The sequence below is a fragment of the Aedes aegypti genome, chromosome 1 (genome assembly GCF_002204515.2).
Source record: "Aedes aegypti strain LVP_AGWG chromosome 1, AaegL5.0 Primary Assembly, whole genome shotgun sequence".
In the NCBI taxonomy this organism is placed as follows: Eukaryota; Metazoa; Arthropoda; class Insecta; order Diptera; family Culicidae; genus Aedes; species Aedes aegypti.
In genome coordinates, this window is record NC_035107.1 from 281,356,506 (window position 1) to 281,382,235 (window position 25,730).

The 25,730-nt window shown below is 37.9% G+C and overlaps 2 protein-coding genes across 2 annotated transcripts in view; one reads left to right on the plus strand and one right to left on the minus strand.

Annotated features, from left to right (window-relative positions):
• Window positions 1-1,290, minus strand: part of LOC5577200 (fibroblast growth factor receptor-like 1) — a 40,683-nt gene extending 39,393 nt beyond the window's left edge. The window contains exon 1 of the mRNA XM_001663241.2: window positions 1,109-1,290. The gene's annotated coding sequence lies outside the window, so the exon portion shown is untranslated. The remainder of the gene's footprint in view (window positions 1-1,108) is intronic.
• Window positions 1-25,730, plus strand: part of LOC110674157 — a 75,333-nt gene that overhangs the window by 37,373 nt on the left and 12,230 nt on the right. The window contains exons 2-3 of the mRNA XM_021837982.1: window positions 17,503-17,638; window positions 17,788-17,874. Coding sequence (XP_021693674.1) covers window positions 17,544-17,638; window positions 17,788-17,874 — 182 coding nt within the window. The 5' untranslated portion in view covers window positions 17,503-17,543. The remainder of the gene's footprint in view (window positions 1-17,502; window positions 17,639-17,787; window positions 17,875-25,730) is intronic.

Genomic DNA, 25,730 nt, shown 5'->3' on the forward strand with positions numbered 1-25,730 from the left:
TTTTAATTTGGAAATATTGATTATTCAACTAAGGTCCAACTCCTGCCCCACCTTACTCTACTGGAGAAAGCTATCGACGGGGTGGTCATTCGAGGCAGGTGGTGAACAGTAATTTGATGTCCATTTCACACGTAATCGGAACCATTGCAATGGTTGGTGGAATGCAGCTGCTGCTGCTGATGCTGTTTGAGATCCCTTTTTTACGATTATTGGCGACAATCCACACGTGTTGATGGGGTTCACTTTTATGATCCACGATAATAACCTTTTGCAGTTAGTTTCGAAAGCTAATTGACCATTTCTGTCGGAACAAATGGCTGGCTTAATTGCTTTCTTTTAATTCTTAGGGTCAGTCACAAAGACGTTTAACTATTTTCAAAATTATAGTGGCAAACAGTGTTGATTCCCAAATCACTGCACCAAATAAGCACACTTAAATTATGACATAAATGTGAAGTCAAACATCTTAACCATCACTATTTTCAACTGCTGGAACCAGTAAGTAGAAAATGTAACAGCATGACTACTGATTCAGTAGTACTGGAGTTCATAACTCGATAATCTATTGCAGGGCTGGTAGCGAGTCATTTTTTAGCGATTTGGTCACTTTTTTGAAGCTAATAAATTTTTATTCCTTTTAAAGTATAATTTTGATCATAGCATTCATTTCTTACATCTAGGTGTTTTGAGTTAGACAACACTATCATTTTAATTTGGTAAAACTGAATTAAGCTTTTATTAACCTTTTGTTAACAATATATTACATTTAATTTGCCATAGCAGCTCAGATTTTAACTTTTCGGGGAAATGGGTCATTCAGGGAACCGGCGTTCAGGCAAATTACACTTTGTAGATAAAAAATACGATTTGTAGATAAAAATCTTAGCGTACTGGAACATTTCTGAGAACGGGAACAGACATAGCAACTCTGTGTCTACTAGAGACACATAATTTGATCCTTGAGACACGTAAAAATGCAATTTGTGTTACGCTATGTAATCATAAGTTTTCCAAATCTTGTCAAACGATATTCCTACAGAAAAGACGAATCATCAATCCACTTGCTCTGACCATGTCCCAACTACAATACTTGAACATTTGCACGTACTTTCAGCGAATTACTCCGGGAAAATTCAACACATCTCTCGCGGTGGAAAACTGCAACCTCGCGCTAGGTAATTTCGCGTTTCGATCGAACCGGCGGTTAAAATTAGACTGAAACTCGGGTGCGTAAACATAGACAAACCCTAGTGGTGGTTGCCCGTCTCCAAAGCCGCGTGCTTGCCGTTTCGCTATGGGGAATTGAGCCCGACGGCATATGAGGGGGAATGCCTTGCAAACTCACACATTCTATATCTCCACCTATTATTGACTGGAAATTTATTGATAAATATAAAGCGCTCAGCAGTGGTCGGCTGGGATGGGACTCAGGGGGGGGGGGTCGTTGGGAAAGCGGTCGCAGGGCGGGAAAATGTATACAAACAAGTTTGAGCGCGTGGATCGAACGGAAACGCGTTGAGCACGTCTTACACCATGACCGTGAAGAACGGTTTATCAGCTGGTACTTACCGCCTAACACCTTTTCAGTGCTATCTTCGATCTTGGACATGGCAGGGGTGCTCAATCTCTCTTCTATTCGTTTATTAATTCCTTCATTAGTATCATTTCTAACATTACAATCATTTATTAAATGTAGGTGTACTGTGTTAGGCAAGACTATCATTATTACTTGGTAAAACTAAATTAAGCTTAATAACCACTTTGATAACAACAAATTACAATTCATTTGTTGTAGTAGTTCAAAATTTGTACAGATTTACCCGTGGCAAAATAAATTTTGAACGATTTTCGTCTAAATTATTAATGGTTTTATTCGATATTTGTTTCAATGCTTCAACATTGGATATTCTATACGATTCATTAGTACTTTACCAGGGAGGAAGCTGCAGAATCATTTTCAAAATTTTATTTAATACCAACAGCTTGTTCTTAAGAATATCCAAAGCTTATACTTTAAACAATGTTATGATTTTTTGTTAATAAGTAAATACAGACATTTTATATATTTGTTATATTTGGCTTGATTGCCCTCAAAGTGATTTTTGAAAGTCTAATTTTTATCCAGCATGAGTTCTGAAGAGCACTCATCAAGCTCGCCTGCCTTAGTCGACTGGTCAGAGTCCACGGCTACCAAGCAAAGGCATGCTGAAGGTGTCTGGGTTAGATTATTGGTTGGTCCAGAATTTGTAATGGAAATTTTATTTACTTCCCTGAACATAGCATATCGAACCTGCCACACGACATACGAATGCTAAAATGGCAACTTTGGCAAAGAAAGTTCTCAGTTGATAACTGTGGAAGTGTTCATTGAACACTCAGAAGGAGATATCTAAAAATATCATGTTTTATTTTGTGAGCTAATTCTTTTCACTTTTTTGAGCAGTCGATACTCAAATGTCAGAGTAAATCCTGTACTCTTCAGAGAGCAAACCCAGTCCAGGTTTTACATGATTCCCAAAGTAATTTCCCAGGACCCTCCCAGGAATTCTAATTGTTAACCACATAACTCTTACAGATTTATCTCCGAACTCACACAGGATCCTCTCAAAACTTCTAGATGATTTTCCCAGGAAGATTTGCTCGCTATTTCCGCAGTATTTCTCCAACATTTGCACAGTATTTCAACATACCTCTCATAAGATTCCCACAGTATTGCCACTGAAAGCCCAGGATTCTCACAAGAATCCTGGGACTCCCATATTTAACCATTCCCAACTGGAATCACAGGATTTACCTAGGAAACATGGATCCAAGGATCCATGTTCCAATCCCAGGATCCACACTGAAATCACAAGACCTACACTGGAATACGAAAAACACTGACATACTACGATCCACATTGCAATACAACAGACCACACAAGAATCCCAATATTCATATTAGAAGCACAGACAAACAGACGTAACACTTAGAACAAATCTCGATCAAAATCATAGTCACGAGGACATGTACGCCCAATCCTAAAATCTGTGTGTTTGGCCAACGGGCCAACAGATGACGGTATTGTGTAAACGTCAAACACAAACAAAAACGATGCAAGCGCTGCAGGTGGCGGATTGGCTACCTACCGCAGTTTTAAATCGACCGTTAATAAGGTGAACGATGGGCAATGATGAGAGGGTGACGTCCATGGATCCACAATGAAGTACATAATACAAACTGAAACCACACATTTTCACTTAGCAATTTCAAAACTGGATTCCCTGTATCTACACTGGAAACCTAGACTCCGTGGGCGTAGCCAGGATTTCCATCAGAGGGGGGCAAGCGACTTCAAAATTTCATTGACGAATTTCACGCAAAAATGGTCATTATTTACAATTTCTGCATGCTTTTTGCTTGAAACGTCAAACTATCAAAAACATCCATCCAAGGTATTTAAAAAGGAGGTAGTTCAATGTGTCAAATAGGGCATTCCACCATATTGGAAAACAATCAGACAGCTGGCTGGTTTGTTATGCTTTATCAGGTCAGCAATCCTTGAGATCCTAGCAACATGTTTCCCCTTAATCCACTTCTCTTTGTTTCCTGACAATCAACCGCAGTTTGAGAATTCTGTTTTTGAATTACTTCTTTAAATTATTTTAGTGCTGATCATATATTTTCATTACAAAAAGCTGACTCGATGGTAATGCAATTAAAGACCTTAATATGTAATGTAATTAACTATATGTAATGTAACTCCGAAACACGATCAAAATGAGACACCATTTCAGCGACTTTGATGCTCTATTTTGTCTGTCACCGTTGCAAGAAACAATCTGAAAAGAAGAATATAATTTAGTTTTTAATCATAACCACCTTCATAGCTCAAAATTTCGTTCTTAATTCGAAATAAAACCGAGTAAAGCACAGTGGCCAATTGATGCCTCAAACAAGCTGACATTTTCCATTTCACATCAGATGAGCAGCAACAGAATGAGTGCATGTAGGTCCTTTTCGAGTATGAATTTCGTTTCACTGCACAATCACAACATTCTAGAACTAGATAATTGATATAAGACAAGGATTTAAACCAGAAAATACGCTTACCAACCTTTCTACTCGGAATCTGTCTTTGCTAGAGCACATATTTTCAAATTGTTTTTGAAAACATAATAAAATAATAATTGTGCCATGGAAACGAGATCAATTTTAGCGTTCGAATTCCTTTGAATCTGACTCAAAGGGTTCCACTATTTATACCAAAATACTTCAGATTTTTTTTTGGGAGCTCCTCCTAGATTGTGTTTTTTTTTTTGAAAAATATCCCTTGCGAAAACTTTTAAATGCAGTTTGAAAGCAATGTATTGAAAAACTTCCTTTGAATTCTGCAGATGAATTTTTGCTTATGTAATAAGAGTTATTCACAGATAAATTATAGTAAAGTGCATAGGAAGTATAAGATGAAGTTTTGAAAAAATCTCTGAATCATTTCCTAATGTATCATTGGAGAATTACTGTCAAATATTTTGAATTTATGGAAATTTCCTAAATATATAGGCGAATATTTGTGTACACAAGTCCTTTTTACTTAATATTACGAGAATGAATGCTCAAAAATAAACAAAAAACATAGTAGAGTACTTAACAGAGGACATTCCTAAACAAATTCCAACCATCAATGATGTTCTGCCCAATAACCATTCTGGAATAAATTCCTAGGACAATTCCCAAACAAATATCTAAGGTAAATAACTGTAAGAATCCCTGCCTAATATCCCTGGTTTGGTGCTTAAACTGTAAAAATTACAGAAGGAAAATTTGTTTTTTTTTAAAGAATTTCATGGTTGAGTCGTGGAGTTCTAAGAGGTAACTCGAACGAACTATTAGGTTAGTCGAAGGTTCATCAAGAAAATTGAGAGAAATTTCAAAGCGAAATTTTTTTTAATAATCTTGGAAGAATTTTATGGAGTTTTTCATGGAATCCCAAGAGAGCTAATAGAAATAATTTCTATAATAATTGCCAACCGAGTTCGAGAGTGTACCCATGAAGAAATGACAAAAAATATATGTAGATAAATAATTGGCAGAAAATCTTGGGATATTGCTGTGCAGTTATTGGAGAAATCAGAGGTATTCCCAGAAAAGAAATTTTGAATAAACACTGGAATGATTGAAGAATTCTCGTGATGGAACTAAAGAATCCAGTGGAAAATGTAAAGGAATCGGAGAAGGAAATTTGGCAAATATGTGGATCCTATATTTCTTAACAATTTTTTCTATTTCTTGACAAATTCTTCGAAGAACACCTAGGAATATTCATTTTAGGATAACTTAACAGATAGTTGGCAAAAACCCTTTGAGTTCTATACTAGATTTTTTTTGCAACATCTATATCAGATGGTTGTTAAACTTTCGAATGATTTTTGTTAAGTTATTTTGACGCTATTTAATACATGAATGCTGAAACAATCTTTTAACAATTCAAACAATATAGTTATGTTTGTAGAGGGGCCCAGATAGCCGTAGCGGTAAACGCGCAGCTATTCAGCATGACCATGCTGAGGGTCGTGGGTTCGAGTCCCACTGGTCGAGGATCTTTTCGTAAAGGAAATTTTCTCGATTCCCAGGGCATAGAGTATCTTCGTACCTGCCACACGATATACACATGCAAAAATGGTCAATCGGCAAAGAAAGCTCTCAGTTAATAACTGTGGAAGTGCACATAAGAACACTAATCTGAGAAGCAGGCTTTGTCCCAGTTGGGACGTAACGCCAGAAAGAAGAAGAAGAAGTTATGTTTGTAGTAAACTTGTTAATTTTGATTTTTTTTTCTTCTGTCGGCCAGGGAAAGGGAATGGCCCTCCTCTGTCCCCCTCTGGCTACACCCTGGATTCTCAGGATTTAAACTGGAATTCCAGGATTCGTACTGAAACACGGAATTCACACTGGAAACGCAGAGTCAACACTGGAATCCCAATATCTACACTGGAATTCTAATATCCAGGATATTAGAATACCAGGAACTATACTGTTACACCAGGATTAACATTGGAACCCCAGGATCCTAACTGGAATCCCAGCATCCACATTGGAATCCCAGAATCCATACTGGATTCCCAGAATCCATACTGGATTCCCAGAATCCATACTGGATTCCCAGAATCCATACTGGATTCCCAGAATCCATACTGGATTCTCAGAATCCATATTGGAATTCCAGCATTCACACTGGAATCCCAGGGTTCACACTGGAATATCAGATTTTATACTGAAACACGAGGATTCACACTGGAGTTCTATGATCCACACTGGAATACAGGGATCCTCAAGAGAATCTAAGGATCGACATTGGAAACCTGTGATCCTTGCTGCAATCCACTGAAATTGTGCGTTTCACACCACAATCCAAGGATCCACATCGAAATCTTACGGTCTTTGCTACAATTCCTGAATCCACACAGGAATCCCAGGATCTACACTATAAAACCAGGCTCTATTCTGAAATCAGTGGCGTAGCTAGACTTTACGGGGCCCGGTGCGGAGTCAAATTCGGGGGCCCCTAAAATAGAGATATTTGTCTTATGTCATTAAGATGAATATTTAAAGAATGAGACTTGAGTTCATATATTGATTTAGTCGTTCAATAGGGCGATATTCAAAACTGAAAAGGCAATAGATGGCTCTTTTTCAGTGGTAGTAAAAACGAAATCCTGAAGCAAAGAAAGCTGTACGTAAGATGAACTAAACACAAAAAGTTATGTATTCACTTTACACTTGATTTCTAATCACTACTTTTTTGATCCATATTCCAAATTGCAAGTAATTTACGTTTTTCATTATTTTCCATACGTTTTGACAGTTCTCCGACTACCATTCTTCCATGCGCTTGTGTTGAAAGTTTGAGAAATTTGAGAATCCAGCGTAGCGTGATCATTGGGAGGAATACAAACAACAGTGTCGTCGCTCGGCGGCCGGTGAAAGAAACTGAATGTTCGAAAGGTTGTTGCCTGTACTTTTTGCCGCTGGCGCCAACTGTTAGCGATTAAAAACGAAATAAACAGTCGTTACCCTATTGGTAGAAAAGGATCGCAGTAAGCCGCGCTTGCGACCGGTCGCAAAATTGTTCCTATCACGAATTTTCACTCTATAATTTTAGCGTTTTTGCTGATATTCGACCGACGATTGTGCCATTAATAAGTGACTTGGTGTTTCAGTTTTGTTAAAGAAGCATTTATAGTTATCACATAAAAAGTTTGTAAAGATAGTGAAACATCTTTGCAGTAAATTTGCAGGGAAAAAGATCAACTATTCCAATCTGAAGAAACTGAAACTGGGAAAAGAAAAAGTGTTTCTCATCGGTCAAGATTTGCGATATCGAAGCCTTCGCAAGATAAAGAAGAGCAGGATTCAAGTTGGGTTTCTTTTACATTTCACTAGCTGAAAAAGGGTAGCTCCGGCAACTACAATGGATGAACTTCCCATGAAAACATCCTCTGACATGCGATGAGAACTTTTATCATTCTACTTTATAGCATTTGAAGTTGTTAGTTATATTTTTTGCAAAACCATTCCTTTTTGTTATTCCGCATTTCAGTTCTTTTCATGGTTGTGATAAAATAAATTTGTATCATGGCAATGTTTAATTTATTTAATCACTAAACAAACTATGGATGGTTCGTCACTGTAAGTGTCGGCATAAGGCCTTATTCCTGTTTTAAATATTTTGAGCTACACGAGCATTTTCTTTTATATATTGGTCGTAATAACTAAAAAATAACCTATGAATAGTTCGACAATCAAATTGTCGAAGACAGATAGATAACTTTTTTCAAATTGAGGCTACATGAATCGCATCACTTACCAAGGTGAATCCTGATTTTGTAGCTTTCTAACCCTCCCACTAACAATCCTCCTTCCTGTGAAAACCATGGAGATGCAGAGATTATCTCGATCTCTAGTAGCAATGGACGTCACACTATCATTTCTTTTCTTCCCCGATGACTGTAAGGACGTGGCCGGCGCCGTTATTGACATTACTACGATTGGAGTTCTCGAAATTGTACATTAAATATGTATGCTATTCCCAAGCTGCATCTGTTGGTTCCCTGTACAATTTTGATTATTCCGGTCAATCACGGAGTAGCAACTATGAGTTGCTCAATGCTTATGCTTATGATTCAGTCGTTCAATAGGGCGATATTCAAAACTGAAAAGGCAATAGATGGCTCTTTTTCAGTGGTAGTAAAAACTAAATCCTGAAGCGAAGAAAACACCACGGAAGATGAACTAAACACAAAAAGTTATGTATTCACTTTGCACTTGATTTCTAATCACTACATTTTTGATCCAGTTTCTTAATTACAAGTAATTTACGTTTTTCATTATTTTCCATACGTTTTGACAGTTCTCCGACTACCATTCTTCCATGCGCTTGTGTTGAAAGTTTGAGAAATTTGAGAATCCAGCGTAGCGCGATCAGTGGGAGGAATACAAACAACAGTGTCGTCGCTCGGCGGCCGGTGAAAGAAACTGAATGTTCGAAAGGTTGTTGTCTGTACTTTTTGCCGCTGGCGCCAACTGCTAGCGGTTATGAACGAAATAAACAGTCGTTACCCTATTGGTAGAATGATAATCTTTGAAGTAATATAACCTTCAGGATGAATACGCCACCTCCCGGAAAGAAATCTTTTTCTTCTTTCTTCTTTCTGGCGTTACGTCCCAACTAGGACATAGCCTGCTTCTCAGATTAGTGTTCTTATGACCACTTCCACAGTTATTAACTGAGAGCTTTCTTTGCCGTGTGACCATTTTTGCATGTGTATATTGTTCGTTTTGTTGAGGAATAGATTCTCATGCACATTTTGAACGTGGAAAAATAAATACTCACACGTCAGTTTCTATGGCACTTTAATAGAAGCACGCAACTTGCATTCAATGTACAATCCAACATAATGCGTTACATGTGCGTTACTTATTGGTTTTGTTAGCTACGACGCCATCCAATATATGGCAAACATGGTGGGAGAATATTTTGGCGTGACAAAATTGTTTGGGTGTGAGTCTATTAGAGGGCAAAATCCTCAATATCGTGTGGCAGGTACGAAGATACTTGTATGCCCTGGGAATCGAGAAAATTTCCTTTACGAAAAGATCCTCGACCAGTGGGATTCGAACCCACGATCCTCAGCATGGTCATGCTGAATAGCTGCGCGTTTACTGCTACGGCTATCTGGGCCCCAAAAGAAGTAGGGAGACTTACGGCCTCGGCACCATTCGACTATTATCGGCAACCAAATTTCAAACGCCAAATACACAGTATTTCTCTATCAAAACACATCAGTGGAAACATTCAGATGATTCTTTGTTCTGCCCGCTTCCCGCTGGCGAAATTTCCGAGACTAAACAAACGATATCGCCGGAGATCCCATCGATTCAAATGAGCACGCCTCAAAATGCGACTGATTTGGAGCTGCCGAAGAGATTCACCAGCAGTTGTTATGGGAAAGTTGCCGAAGAGAATGAGGCTGCCGACAATAGTCACACTGACAAGGGATGTTCGCAGCGTTGTAAAAACGTTTCCAAAAACTTTTTGACAAGTCTGTCGGTGTGAATCGATAGGGTATTGAACATCGCATAAATGTAAATAGACAAACACGGAATTTATCTGCTGATGTCCGAGAAAATTACAAAAGAAGCACGGCATCGGCTTAAGCTGCCGAGAATACGTAAGTTCCCCTATATAAATGAATAATGATAAATTATTTTCTTCATCACTGAATTCACAATAATTTTGTTTGAACAAAAATATGAGTTGAAATTACTGAGCAGATTGACAAGAAATTTCTCCTGTAATAACTCACATAACATTAGCTATCGATTAAAAAATATTCCATCTTAAAATGCTTGAAAATGATTTATTCAGCTCCATATAAATATTCAGTGGGTTGAAAATGTCCAATTTTGTAATTTGAATGACCGATTTTTATTTTCATGTTAATCCATCTGCAAAATTTTATTATTATTCCCAGTTATTTAACCTTTTACTTCCAATAAAATAATAACAAGTTTTATTATTCCCCTCTACCCAGAATGGACACATCAAAATATTTTGATCAATTCAAGCTATGGCAGGCACAAGAACATTTTTTACTATGGCTTCCTTTATAATTTGATAAATGAAGAGTGAATGAAGTTGTTGCTAAATTTTCAAACCTGATTTCACTGAATAATGGAATAATATTCTGTCAGAATCCTGAAAATAAATTTAAATAATTCGGGAGAGTGATAAACTTCTTCTTCTTTCTAGCATAACATCCCAACTGGGACAGAGCCTGCACATCAGCTTAGTGTTCTTATGAACACTTCCACAGTTATTAACTGAGAGCTTTCTATGCCGATTGACAATTTTTGCATGCGTATATTGTGTGGCAGGTACGAAGATACTCTATGCCCTGGGAAGTCGAGAAAATTTCCAACCCGAAAAGATCCTCGACCGGTGGGATTCGAACCCGCGACCCTCAGCTTAGTTTTGCTGAACAGCTGCGCGTTTACCGCTACGGCTATCTGGGCCCCGGGATTGATAAACTCTTTGCCTTGAAAAAACTTTGCCTGAATCATAAAAAATAGACACGACATTCACAAAATCTTTGACAGGATTCGCCATGAATTCAGGACACGATCTTTGCGAATAACATGGGCAGAATTGTCACAGAATGTTCAACAGCATTGTATTGTCTATTGTAGCTCGAATTTTCATCGGATTCAATACAATTTTCTCAGATCTTCGCCGAGGCTATAGAGAGATCCTGGACAGCATTCTCAAAAATTTCAAGGTAGATTTTCGAAATGATTATTGGGAGAGATTTTAAACGAATCCTAGGCACATTCTTTTAAAATTTTGAACAGAATTATCATTTAAATGTTTTCGCAAAAAAAATCTCATGGGTCATGAGGCTCAAAGGATCACGTGCAGGTTTTCGAATCGATTTATAATTCTTAAAAATTTCTGGGCCTTATTATCACAGGATACAATATTTGTGAGGTATTCTTCAACATATACTGTGTGATTTCGAAAAGAACTCTTTCAATATCCATCAGGATGCTAAGCAGCATTTATTAACTGACATTTATTAAATTTCATGCAAATATACGAGTATTTGAAAAATGGAGCAGCCCACAAAATAGAAACTGGGATTTGGCCTGCGATTAAAAAAAAATGGACAGACCTGATGTTAACAGTTGCTGTATAATTTAATTGAAGATTCTTTAAATACCTCTGAAGATAAATAAAAAAAGTCAAAAATCTATGCAATATGCCTCGTAATATTCCGAAGCATATTGCATAGTTGATAACAACTATGCAATATAATAAGATGTGGCAAACCTGTTGAAAAGAAAAACGAAAAGAAATCTATAATTTAAATAAAAATGTTTTCGAGAAGAAATCAACAATAAAGAAATATATTGAATGTGTGGATTACTGCCCATAACTGCATATTTGTCACATTCGACATTTTTGACAATTTCGAGTTAATACCGGGGAGAGTCATAAAATGAAAAATACTTTCGATCAACTTACTGAAATCTGAGGGATTGTTCTAGGAAATTCGAAGAAAATACCAAGTTGTTTTGTCACATTGGCAATTACAACCGCATAACAGTCACATTGAGCCTCATAATTCAGTAGCAACGAAAATTTTATCAGAATTATTTTCTGACTATTCACCCAATATGCGATATGAGTTGTACAAAATTTCAACCTCAAATAAGCACTTTTGAATTCTTAGTGATTTTTTGAAATTTTAGTTTCCTCCCATACTGCAATAAAATACAAACTTGGTACCCCATTTACTCAATGCCTACTTTTTTATCGAATGTTACAAATATGCAGTTATGTGCAGATTTACTTCTAGAAATTTGACCAATAAGCGTTTTGGGTAATCCTCAAATAAGTGTTCTCAATGTTTATCAGTAGATCTCTGACAGCTCTCTTAGACATGGATTGTTACATATGTTTTTACATCACAATTGGTTGATCGTTCAGTTTTCTCGTGGTACTGTCACAGAAATTGGCGATAAATTCTCGCATACGCTTTATTTTTTGTTGGAACAATTTCAAGTAGTAGACACCACACAAATCAACAAGTTAATATTGGAATAATAGAACCATGTTCTTTGAGGCCCCCTTATATTTAGATATATTTTTATAAATAACGTAGATTTTTGAAGGTAAGGTGATTAAAAAAACTGTTTTGCAAAATTGAAATTGTCTTTGAAATATACGGACCGATATCTATTTGATGAAGGGGCTCCTACAAATTATAAATTCAAACATCCTTTAAATCTGATTTTGCATTCATGGTTTACAGTTAGTTCAACGTATGCTATATTTTCACTGGTATAAATTTTGCCCACGATTTTGGGGCCCCTAAAAATCTGGGGCCCGGTGCGCACCGCACCCACCGCACCCACCGCACCCCCCTAGCCACGCTACTGTCTGTAATCCTAGGATTTACACTGGAATCCCAGAATCCATACTGAAATCCCCAGATCTACACTTTAATCCCAAGATTTGCACTGTTATCAAAGGATCCACACTGAAACACTAGGATTCATTTTGGAATCTCAGTATCTACAATTTAATTCCAAGATCCACACTGAAATTCCAAGATTAACACTTTAATCATATGATACACACTGTTATTAAAGGATCCACACTGAAATACCATATACCAGGAAGAAATATCAGGATCTACAAGGAGATCTCAAAATTTACACTCTAAGACTAGGATTCACACTGGAATACCAATACCCACACTAGAATCCAAGGATCCACACTGAAATACCAAGATCCACACTGTCACACTACGATCCACATAAAACCCACAATTATATACCAGAATCCACACTGGAGTTCTGGGATCCACACTGGTATCTCAAGATCCACATTTAAATCCTACAATCCACCCTTAAATCCCAAGATGTTAACTGAAACTCTACGATCCATACTTCAACCCCAGGATCCACATTGTAATCAAATGATCCTCACTGGAATATCAAGATCCACACTGGAGTTCCAGGATCCACACTAGAATTCTAGAATCCACAATTGAAACCTAACTGAAATTCGGTGATCCACATTACAATCCCAGGATCCACAATGAAATCCTACGATTTACACTATAATTCCACAACCCACATATGAGCCAAATGATCCACACTGAAATATCAAGATCCACACTAAAATGCTACAATACATACTGAAATCTTAGAATCCATTCTGGAATCAAAGCATCCACACCGAAATATCATGATCCACACTGAAATCCCAGGATCCACACTGGAATTCTAGAATCCACAGTAGAATCCCAGGAACCACAGTGGAATCCCAGGATCGACACTGAAATTCTGCGATCCATGCTACAATTCATAGTGGAATCAAAAAATCCACACTGAAATATCAGCATCCACACTGCAACCAAAGACAAAATAAAGACCTCCATGTTCCTTGTAGTTGCCCAAAAATTTATGGCACATAAGGTAATAGAGAAAAATCTAGAATGCCGTAAAAAGTGTACTGCGATCTTTCAAACTTGGGTACTTTTGCAGTACTAAGGGACCAAATACAGTACTAGAAGCAGTACCCAATCTGAACCCGAGTACTACGTCTCTATTCATCCGGGAATCCAAAGATCCACACTGGAATTTCATGGTCTGCACTGGAATCCCAGGAGTCACACTAGAATCACAGCTTTAAGGACAAAACGTCGAAAGACAAAACGTCGAAACCCAAAACGTCGAATCCTAAAACGTCGAAAGGGACAAAACGTCGAAGAGACAAAACGTCTAAAGCAGTTGTTTTTGTAGCGAATGTGTTGGTTTTGAACGTAACTAGCGTTGCCAAGGGAAAAAACGGTTGCGATGCGAACGGCATTGGAAACAACATAATTTACCATTTTCATCAAAGTAAGCACGCAACAATTTGTTCAGTAAAACTGTCATTATTACGGGTATTAAGAAAATTTTCCGCCAAGTTCTACCGCAGCTGTCAAAGTTCTACCGCAGGCTTCGAAATCATTCTATCATTGAAGCAAACAATTCAATCATAGTATGCTTGAAAGAGAAAGCGCTATGAAAAACACCAACAAACAACAATCATCAAGACGGTATCCAAGGTATCATTGAAGCCTACTGATGATTTACCAGTGCAAATCAGTGATGTGACAGCTGCGGTAGAACGGAAAGTTTTCTCTGATATTGCAATATTACATCCATTTCAGTCTAGAGAAGAAGCAGTGCACAGTCCTCAACATCCTTTCACTCAATACAATTCGCTCCCAAGACGACAATTCGTCCGGTGGGGTGCACTGAGGAAAGCAAACGTAAGACTGTCATAAGATTTGCTTATGGAATTACGACACAAGAAAAATCTTTGAAATTCATAAGACCATCGTATGGTTTTCGGCAGATGTTGTTTCCATAATACACTTCGAAGGAATTTCGTAAGATGATCTTATGAACCATCATTGACTTGATAACAAAATCCATAGATAGTCTTATGAATTACGTTCTGAACTATTCTTGGTTCCATAAGACTGTCTTGTGTAATTTGAGCTTTAGATTATAAATTTCAATGAATGAATAATACTAATCCGCGTTGAAAAATAGGTTAACCAACTTGGGAAAATCAAATTTTCATCCATTTTGTCACGCCGCAATTCGATCAAAGCACTTTACTGTAAGCATTAGAATCGATTTGCGATACGACAAAATGGATGAAAATTCGATTTTCTCTAGTTGGCTAACCTATTTTGAACGCAAAGAAGTATATCATAGCAGCGAAACATTATTGAGAAAAGTTGTGAAGAACGCCTGAATTGTTGCAGGTTTACGTTAGGGGCGGATTAATGGATGAGGGGGGTTTGTGATTTCTTACGCGTCATACAAATTGTTTTGAATTTTCATTCCCAAATCTTACTGTTTGGATCCAATTCCTTAATCTGTTCGAAAGAAAGTGTTAGTTACAGGGGAATTGATGATAAATAGAAAATATTTACCCTTTGATGCATTAGAAACGGAGTCAGCCAACGACAAATCAGCAAACACGTCCATTTCGGAAGCCATATTGAATTTCTGATAGTGAAATGAGAAAATTTTCCTCACGTGGTTCTTCACAATGATGAGCAATGGGGTTCATAAGCGTTCTTATGACATTGACAATTGATTGTTATGAAAAAATTACACTTGTCTTATGAATCTCAATCTCGTAGAATGAAATACACAAGTGTCTTATGAACCAACAAAAAAATAATAAAAAACGCGTTCATTAGTGTGATCTTATGAAAATCATGCGAGATTTTTGCCTCAGTGTGTGCTGCTGTCGTCATGATGATGGTTGACGAGAGCAATGTCAAACTCATTCATGGTTTCAAAACATTCGGAACAAAATATTTATTTTCACCGCTTAAGTGAAATAATGTATGAAATAGAATAAAATTCAATGGTAGAGAATTCATTTCTCTACCCAATGGTATTTTTAGAGGCAGCGGACAATGTTTCGAAACGTGTTTTATTCAAGTGCAAAAATCGCTCAGGCGAAAGTTCCAATGAAACTAACCTCACATATTCTGGTTTTCCAACCTCAAACTAGTCCTACCAGCCGGATCTCATTTTTTATGAAAGTAGTGGAATAATATAAAAAACAAACGTATGTAGAACATAGAGAATGGATATTCCTACCTTTTCCGCCTAACTGTTTCCATGTGAGCCGTCTTATATCAGGACAATAAAACATTTTTCCCCACAGCGGCATGTGATGGATGCGTGAAAAATCAAATCTCTCATCATCTGACTAGTTGCGCTACCAAAGTATAGATGGCTAACAGTATGTTGCGTTTCGCGATTGGAAGCCTATTGTCAGCATTGCTATAAGTTTTTGCAATACCCAGAATATAGAACACTCTTCAGGTGCCTCCGGCATTGTTTTTTTTTTTATTTCAAACACGCTTATTGCATTCTCTTTTAATAGTTTACTTTCAATAGCACTTTGATGTGAGACTCCAAAAACTATTCAATAAAATTATTATTTTAAAACACATTGCGACAAGTTTTGGCTACTATCAATTAATTTTTTTCTTAGTTTCTAAAACCAGCCTCATATTACAAAATCGGTGCCTTATATTACAAAATCGGTGTAATATTGAAAAAGGTTTTATGAAACGCATAGTCATGGTGGTAAAAAGTTTTTGGTAGACCAGCCCCAGTGCCGTCCCATTGAGGATTGTTTCGGTTCCCTCAATGCCCTAGTGTAAAAACAATTGGCGGGCCAGGGATACGAAGCAATTGATCCAGGCTATGGACATGGATGGAGACACCATCTTATATGGTAACAGAGGGCCCGATTGGCTTGTCAGATGGATCGGGTTCGGGATATCCAGCCTGCAGTTGAAATAGGGCATGTCGCGACTACATTGCGTCGTACGGCTGATCAGGGCCCTTCTTCCAATATTCATTGACGTTTTTTTGAAGAGTAAATATTTTGTATTCAATACAAAAATACAAAAAATTAACTGTATTCGTAAAAGTAACTAATTTCAAAACAGATCACTGAACGTTCGGGGCTCCTGATCTCAAAACAAATCACTGGACGTTATTGGGTTCAGTCTGTTGGTGATGCCTAGCTGGCTTTCGAACTATTATGTTTCTAAAGTACATTTATTTTTCCCAAATACAATGCCTATTTAGATCGTAAAATGATTCAATGATTGGGAAACACTGCCATAGATACAGTAGATAGAGATAGAGATGCACGTTAAAATGTCGTCATTTGAAAGTTGATAATAAATCAACCCATCCGATTAATGGGGATCATTGCGATTAATCCAGGAATGCGATGATACCATCAAACTCGATTGAATTTTCTGGGCGTTTTTAGCAAAAATGAATCAGATATCAAGTTTGAGCAGATGAGCTGGATGCTCCTGGTGTGCCCGGCGGCACAGGTGGGCGCTGTGAGATTAATGGCCGAGATAAAAATAAACATGCGGAAACATTGAATTTCGCGCGCGCTGGATTACGATCTTTCTATTAGGATGCCAGTTGGTCTACCTGGGAGCGAACGGTTTTTGCTTTCAAACTCATAAAGCATGATCTTGGTGAAAGAAAAAATATGATTCTGCCCTAGGAAAAAATAACCATCATTAGTTTGTAAGAAACAGCTAATACAATTCTCTCAAAAAAGCAATAATTGACTTAAAATGAGAAATCACAAATTCCAAAAAGAAGCATTTGCCGAAAAAATCGCAAAATAATAGTTTATCATTGTTTATATTTATTAATTGTTAGAACTATTACTCATGTCTAATTATTTTATTGGAAACATTTTGATTAAACACAGACTGTCCCTCTTCTTTAAATGCATGTTAATTTGGCTGCCGATCATGGTACTCGATTTGAACCAATTTCTACCAGCACCTTATATCTTTGAAAAAGTTCATCCATTTTAATTTCGTTTTACAGAAAACCACGGAAACGGATGCTCATTTTCCAACCACTTCTGGATGGTTTTATCCCAAACAATAACGCATGCAAAAGCCACAATAGAAGCTCACGTCGTCGTCGGCCTCCCATACAAGTTCCTCCCGGATGTGAACAAGTACGTGCTCGAGTAAACCACATTTTTCGCTTGGTATACCTTGGCTATGGGGTCTTGCCGAAGGATTGCTTGACCATTAAGAAGAAAACAAAAATGGTTCGATGCGGAAGAATGCTGTGTTAAATTATTGTACTTTTTTTTAAATCTAGTATGTATCCTGGGAGGAATTTCAGGAATCTATGGAAAGAAGAAAGAGTCCAGGAGCAAAGCGTAGAGTTTCTTTTAAATCAGCAAAGGTAAGTCGGAAATGCATTTTCAATTTTATTTGATACATTTACCATAGAAGGAAGATATATTGTATAGTTGTAGTTTAACAGCTACGATACAATAATCAGAATAAGCTATATTGTTACTGAAATTATACTATGAATGGTTTTCCAATGACTGAAATCGTCCACACAATATACAGTATGGTTGCTTCTCTTTGAAATCCTTATTTAAAGTAACGTAACGTAGACAAAAAGTATATCGTTCTGTAATTGTAAAGTGACTATTTTCTTCTATTGTTATCCAAAACCAGAAGGTTCAACATAAACACAGTTCCTGAGCACACATCCCTCAAAGGAACAATCCCATAAACATCAAACTTTCCCAAATAGAAGTTGTCACTTTTGATTAAGTTGATTGATCATCAGTCACTGGGGCCAACATGACGACTGCGGTTAGATCCAAAAAATGTTGCGATTCCGTCTAATCAAATCAAGAGAAAATCGTCTGTCATTCGTCTGCCAAAACCCCAACTTGACCCAGCTCAACGAAGAAAAAAATGTAGCAAGAAGCAAAATCTACTAGTCGTTTCTTTCGCTTCGTCAGATTTCCCATCCCTCAAAATGCTGCATCATTATTGCCACATCCATTTGGGGGGTTGGACGAAACGGGTGTGCTGTCTTCACACAAACCTTCGGCCCCTTGTCCATCTTTGACGGTTCGGCTCATCTATGGCGAAACTTGAAGCACCGAATCCCTGTCAGGTTCGCACTAACTCAGTTAGCAAATATTTACCCCACAACACTCCCATTCTCGCTGAAAGCACAGCCGCGTTCTTACGGAGCACGGTGCTGTGGGAAATGTTTGCTGACTTGAGGGAAACGCTTCCATTTTTTTTTCGCACGATGAAAACCACAACAGACCAGCACACATTTTGACTGGCCATTGTCGGCCAGGGCAAAAGTGAACACTTCGAGCGGTCAGTTTAGTGTGCGTTTAGTGCGTTTTAAGAGGGAGAAAAATCACTTAAGTTAATCGTTCTTTTGACACAGGTTTGGGATCTCAGAGTGGGAAAACATAGCTGGTAGATATATGCAACAATATATTTAAAACTAGATTCAAAGTAAACTTGGTTGGTTCAATAATTGAGAACAAACGAACGAACAAGCAGTGTAAAAAGAATTGACAGAAGAGACGGAAGGAACAGAAAGACAGAAGGAACAGAAGAGACAGAATTGAGATAGAACTGAGACACAGAACTGAGACAGCACTGAGATAGAACTGAGACAGAAATGAGATAGAACTGAGATAGAACTGAGAAACAGAACTAAGACAGAACTGAGACAGAACTGAGACAGAATTGAGACAGAACTGAGACAGAACTGAGACAGAATTGAGACAGAACTGAGACAGAACTGAGTCAGAACTGAGACAGAACTGAGACAGAACTGAGACAGAACTGAGACAGAACTGAGACAGAACTGAGATAGAACTGAGACAGAACTGAGACAGAACTGAGACAGAATTGAGACAGAACTGAGACAGAACTGAGACAGAACTGAGACAGAACTGAGACAGAAGAGACAGAAGAGACAGAAGAGACAGAAGAGACAAAAGAGACAGACGAGACAGAAGAGACAGAAGAGACAGAAGAGACAGAAGAGACAGAAGAGACAGAAGAGACAGAAGAGACAGAAGAGACAGAAGAGACAGAAGAGACAGATGAGACAGAATACACAGAATAGACAGAACTGAGACAAAACTGAGACAGAACTGAGACAGAACTGAGACAGAACTGAGATAGAACTGAGATAGAGCTGAGAAACAGAGCTGAGACAGGACTGAGACAGAACTGAGACAGAACTGAGACAGAACTGAGATAGATCTGAGACAGAACTGAGACAGAACTGAGACAGAACTGAGACAGAACTGAGACAGAACTGAGACAGAACTGAGACAGAACTGAGACAGAACTGAGACAGAACTGAGAGACAGAAGTGAGACAGAAGTGAGACAGAACTGAGGCAGAACTGAGACAGAACTGAGATAGAACTGAGACAGAACTGAGACAGAACTGAGACAGAACTGAGAACAAACTGAGACAGAACTGAGACAGAACTGAGACAGAACTGAGACAGAACTGAAAAAGAACTGAGACAGAACTGAGACAGAACTGAGACAGAACTGAGACAGAACTGAGACAAAACTGAGAACGAACTGAGACAGAACTGAGACAGAACTGAGACAGAACTGAGACAGAACTGAGACAGAACTGAGACAGAACTGAGACAGAACTGGGACAGAACTGAGACAGAACTGAGAGAGAAGAGACAGAAGAGACAGGAGAGACAGAAGAGACAGAAGAGACAGAACTGAAACAGAACTAAGACAGAACTGAGACAGAATCAAGACCGAACTAAGAGAGAACTGAGACAGAACAGAGACTGAACTGAGACAGAATCGAGACAGAACTGAGACAGAACTGAGAACGAACTGAGACAGAAAAGACAGAACTGAGACAGAACTGAGACAGAACTGAGACAGAACTGAGAACGAACTGAGAACGAACTGAGACAGAACTGAGACAGAACTGAGACAGAACTGAGACAGAACTGAGACAGAACTGAGACAGAACTGAGACAGAACTGAGACAGAACTGAGACAGAAGAGGCAGAGCAGAGAAAGCAGACAAAGCAGACAGAAGAGACAGAACTGAGACAGAGCAGACAGAACAAATAGACAAAAAGAACATAAAATAAACTAATTTGATTGAAAATAACCATTTGTAAGGTAACATTAACCTTTCACGATTATGACCTTTTTGGGAGACATCGTTTAATCAAATCCGGCAGCGATATAATCCTGAAAGCTTTTCTGACAAATCAGGTGCCGCACTAAACTTTTCCAAATGCTTAAGAAGCTCCATAATGGAAAGTCATTCCCTCCACGTGCGAAATCGTTTCTTACCCTTCCCAGTGAGAAATAAAAAAAGAATTTCGAAACACAAATATCCTGCGGCGACCTTAAACGATTTGTGCACACTCATTTCGGACGGGACTTTCAGACGACTGCTCGGGCAATAACAATTTCGCAGCAGCACACCTGTCAGAAAAATTTGTACCATTAATCGCCATTTTCGAAGAAGTTTTTTTTTGTTGGCAGTCCGGACACGTGCCCGACAAAAGTGGCCGGCTCACCCGGTAAACTTTTGAGAATGTTAGCAGTGATTCCGTGTGATTAAAACTAATGAACTTTTCAGAGATTTTCGGAAGTGCTAACGAGTCCACCTTCGCACGATCAAATTTTATGTGATACAACAACTATTTCAAACTCCACCATTAATTCTCATCGATCCAATCCGAGCGCAAAACAAATCCCAAGCTGATTAGATTTCACATCAGGTTACGATTGTGCCTGGTTCTATCTAGGGGTAAAACAGGCCAATCCACTCAGTTCAGTTCAGGGCGGAAAAGTTCTCCCTCGGAAAAACGCAATTAAATTTCGGTCAATTTATCCCCGGGGTAAAACTCGTAAAATTGATTAATTCAATTCCGGTCTATTCCGCACCGCAGCTTGCGGACCGACTCGCTCAAGTTCAGTTGGACAGTCGATGGATGTTTTTTTTTTTTTCTAAATGGAGGATAAATGAAGGGAAGTAAAATTTGAAATGTTATTATGCTTTGCGTCAGCATTTTCCACTGTTCCACTGTCAGGCCAGCAAAATTGCAGTTGTTGTATATAAGGCTTTTTCATTTGGATTGGATTTGGATTGGATTGGATTTGGATTGGATTTGGATTGGATTTGGATTGGATTTGGATTGGATTTGGATTGGATTTGGATTGGATTTGGATTGGATTTGGATTGGATTTGGATTGGATTTGGATTGGATTTGGATTGGATTTGGATTGGATTTGGATTGGATTTGGATTGGATTTGGATTGGATTGGATTTGGATTGGATTTGGATTGGATTTGGATTGGATTTGGATTGGATTTGGATTGGATTTGGATTGGATTTGGATTGGATTTGGATTGGATTTGGATTGGATTTGGATTGGATTTGGATTGGATTTGGATTGGATTTGGATTGGATTTGGATTGGATTTGGATTGGATTTGGATTTGGATTGGATTTGGATTGGATTTGGATTGGATTTGGATTGGATTTGGATTGGATTTGGATTGGATTTGGATTGGATTTGGATTGGATTTGGATTGGATTTGGATTGGATTTGGATTGGATTTGGATTGGATTTGGATTGGATTTGGATTGGATTTGGATTGGATTTGGATTGGATTTGGATTGGATTTGGATTGGATTTGGATTGGATTTGGATTGGATTTGGATTGGATTTGGATTGGATTTGGATTGGATTTGGATTGGATTTGGATTGGATTTGGATTGGATTTGGATTGGATTTGGATTGGATTTGGATTGGATTTGGATTGGATTTGGATTGGATTTGGATTGGATTTGGATTGGATTTGGATTGGATTTGGATTGGATTTGGATTGGATTTGGATTGGATTTGGATTGGATTTGGATTGGATTTGGATTGGATTTGGATTGGATTTGGATTGGATTTGGATTGGATTTGGATTGGATTTGGATTGGATTTGGATTGGATTTGGATTGGATTTGGATTGGATTTGGATTGGATTTGGATTGGATTTGGATTGGCTTTGGATTGGATTTGGATTGGATTTGGATTGGATTGGATTTGGATAGAAATTTCGAAATTCTTTGTGTTACATAGATATATTCATGTTCGTATTTTTGCAACAATGTTTTCACCTCGTTTCTCTAATGTTACGCGTGTCTGTTTGTCTGTGGTGTGAAAATATTCGGAAATATGCCTTAAAATTTGTATAAGAAGTTAAAATTACTTAGTCAATTAGCAGTTTCATTCTTCCGCTTTCATTCATGGTTTAATAATTTTTTCCTGTCATGAACAGCGCTGCCTACCTTCCAGTTTTGTTTGGAATATTCCAGATTTTTGAGGCTCCTTTTTACAAAAATCTGGAAGATCCAGATAAAATTTTTAACGAATTTGTAAGGTTTTGTAAATAATTTGTAAGGTTCTCCATATATGGTCGGGACTCTATGACACTACCCCGAACGCCACTACCCCGAATGCCACTACCCCGAACGCCATTACCCCGAAAGCCATTACCCCGAATGGGTCATTACCCCGAACGCCACTACCCCGAATGGGTCACTACCCCGAACGCCATTACCCCGAATGCATAACATTTTGCGACTTATTCTAGTTAGAAAGTGGGGAGATAATTGTACGATTCCTTATGAGTATTTAACGAGTTTGGCTCAACTATGTATTTTTCAAATATCAGAAGATAAAAAAGCAGCTAGTTTTTAAACAATTTTTTTTTCATACTAAGTTTTCTTTGGATTTGTCCTCTAATTTTCGTAAGATTCGCACAGCCACATTGCAATGCTCTGAAGAACAGCCTATTCAAAAAAGAAGGGTGAATTTATTATGAAAAGGATAGCTATAATATGCACAAAATTAGGATGTAGTAAAGTCTCTTATTGGAAATCGATACCCACTTCTTTTACTCATTTTTGTAGGTGTCAGGCTACTAGCATTAAGATCTCCGTAAAGATTTTGTTTCGTTAACGATGGCAATGGAAGATCACCCTGCGATAGTCACTGCAAGTGTTGTTCTATGGAACACGCTTAAAGACCAACCTGATAGACAATCGTTCCGCTATAGCTAGGAAACGTTAATAGGCGGCGTCCATTTATTACGTAACGCTAAAATTGGGAATTTTTGACCCCCTCCCCCCCTCCGTAACGCTTTTTGTATGAAAATTTTAAAATTTTGGTATGGGTCGTAACGCTCGAGCCCCCCACTTCGAGCGTTACGTAATTTGTGGATGCCGCCATACACTTGTACATGGTAGAAAAAACGGCGGCCTCTGATTGCCGCTACAGTAAAAACTTTCGTTGATTTGTGGGATCATTAGTTTAGAATTTCGATGAGATAACCACAAATATATTTTTTTGATTCAAGACAATGAAGAAATTATGATGACAGAAAAGTGGTGAGCAAATCCATAAGAGACCTGTCTGTTTTAATACAAAAAGATAAAAGAAGGGAAAATTTTTTATTAGAATTATAGCAGGATTCACTTTAGTGAATGCCTTCAGGATATATTCCTTTAAAAAAGCTGTTCTATGTGGAAATACTAGTGACTAGCTTATCAAACGAATACTTGAAAGAACAGCCTATTTAAGAAAGAAGGGCAATCATCTGGTGAAATGTTTGCAACTATGACGTGAATGATCATTATAACAACGTGATGATATGGCACAACCTATATTCATAAGAAAGGAAAATATTTGTTTAAAAACAAAATTGAAATATGAACACCACCAAGAAGTCCAAATACCGGTGATCACGCAGCTGTTCAGCAAGACCATATAGAGGGTTACGGGTTCGAATTCCTCCGGTGGTGGATCATATGCATTGAACATTTCCTTGGCGTCCCTGGGCATAGAGGCACATGTACAAGAATGGTAAATTGACAAGGAATGCTCTCAGTCAATAAAAAGCTTATTTTATAAAAAGCCTGTTCACAAATTTCATAACCCTGAAGGAGGCAAAAAATGTTGTGGGTGGTTGTCTTCAAAATGTTACAGCCCATACACAATACGTAGAATTTCCATACAAAAAATGGTATGAGGGGGTGGGTAGGTGTCAAAAATGGCAATTTTTGGCGTTATGAAATTTGTGAATGAACCCTTGAACTACGAAAGGGCCTACTGAGCTGATAAACAGGCACTGTCTCAGAAAGAATGAGAGGAAGCTAGTTGCCAACAAGATATTTTGAAAAAATAACTGACATTTAAAAGAAGGGAAAATATATGATGAATATTTTACCGACGAATTTTACGCGCCATTAATTTCCAGTTTTCATTAGAGACGCATTTTTGCCCGCAAAATAAGATACTGCACTATATCTCATACTATTCGGGGTAATGGCTCATTCGGGGTAGTGGCGTTCGGGGTAATGACCCATTCTGGGTAATGGCTTTCGGGGTAGTGACCCATTCGGGGTAGTGGCGTTCGGGGTAATGGCGTTCGGGGTAATGGCGTTCGGGGTAATGGGATGGAGCCATGGTCGGCGTTAAGTCAGAGTGGACCAAGTGACATTTTTTATATTTTGAGAAAAATGGGTTTGAAGTGTAACGCTCTGTAACACAGCGTAACAAAAATGACATTTTTGCGTGTCTCAAGGATCAAATTATGTGTCTCTAGTAGATTTGGGATTGCTGAATCTTGTGCCATTCTCAGAAATGTTCCAGCACGTCACAATTTTTAGCTACAGGTCGTCAAAGTTGTATAAAACACTGATTTTATTAATGTTTACATGAAATTTAGAGTACAATTTATCATACTTTTTTGTAATCTAATCCACCAAACATGCAAAATAGAACTTGAACTTTCATTTCAGACATAATTTGATTGAAATTGCGCGATTAAATTTCGATTAAACCGATTTTTTCAACATGATTGCAGTCTCCATACAAAATTCTTCGTTTCTTCTATATGGCAAAATACAACAATTCTCTAAACCATCAAAAAATAACTTTTCTGTATCAAAAGTAATACAAACTTTGATGATAAGTATTGTTATACACATAAAGTTTGAATTCTGTGGCAAATTAAGCCAATATATTACCTTACAAGCTGGTAAACTTGCATGCAAGTTGACTGAAATAGTCATTTTTTGCATTTTCAACACCCAATATCTCAAAAACTAGACGTGCTATGAAATTTCTGAAAACTACAATGGATTCAGCAACCCTTAATTAAGTGAATAGCGGTATTTTGGTGCTGGAGACAAAAACGTGTTCCGC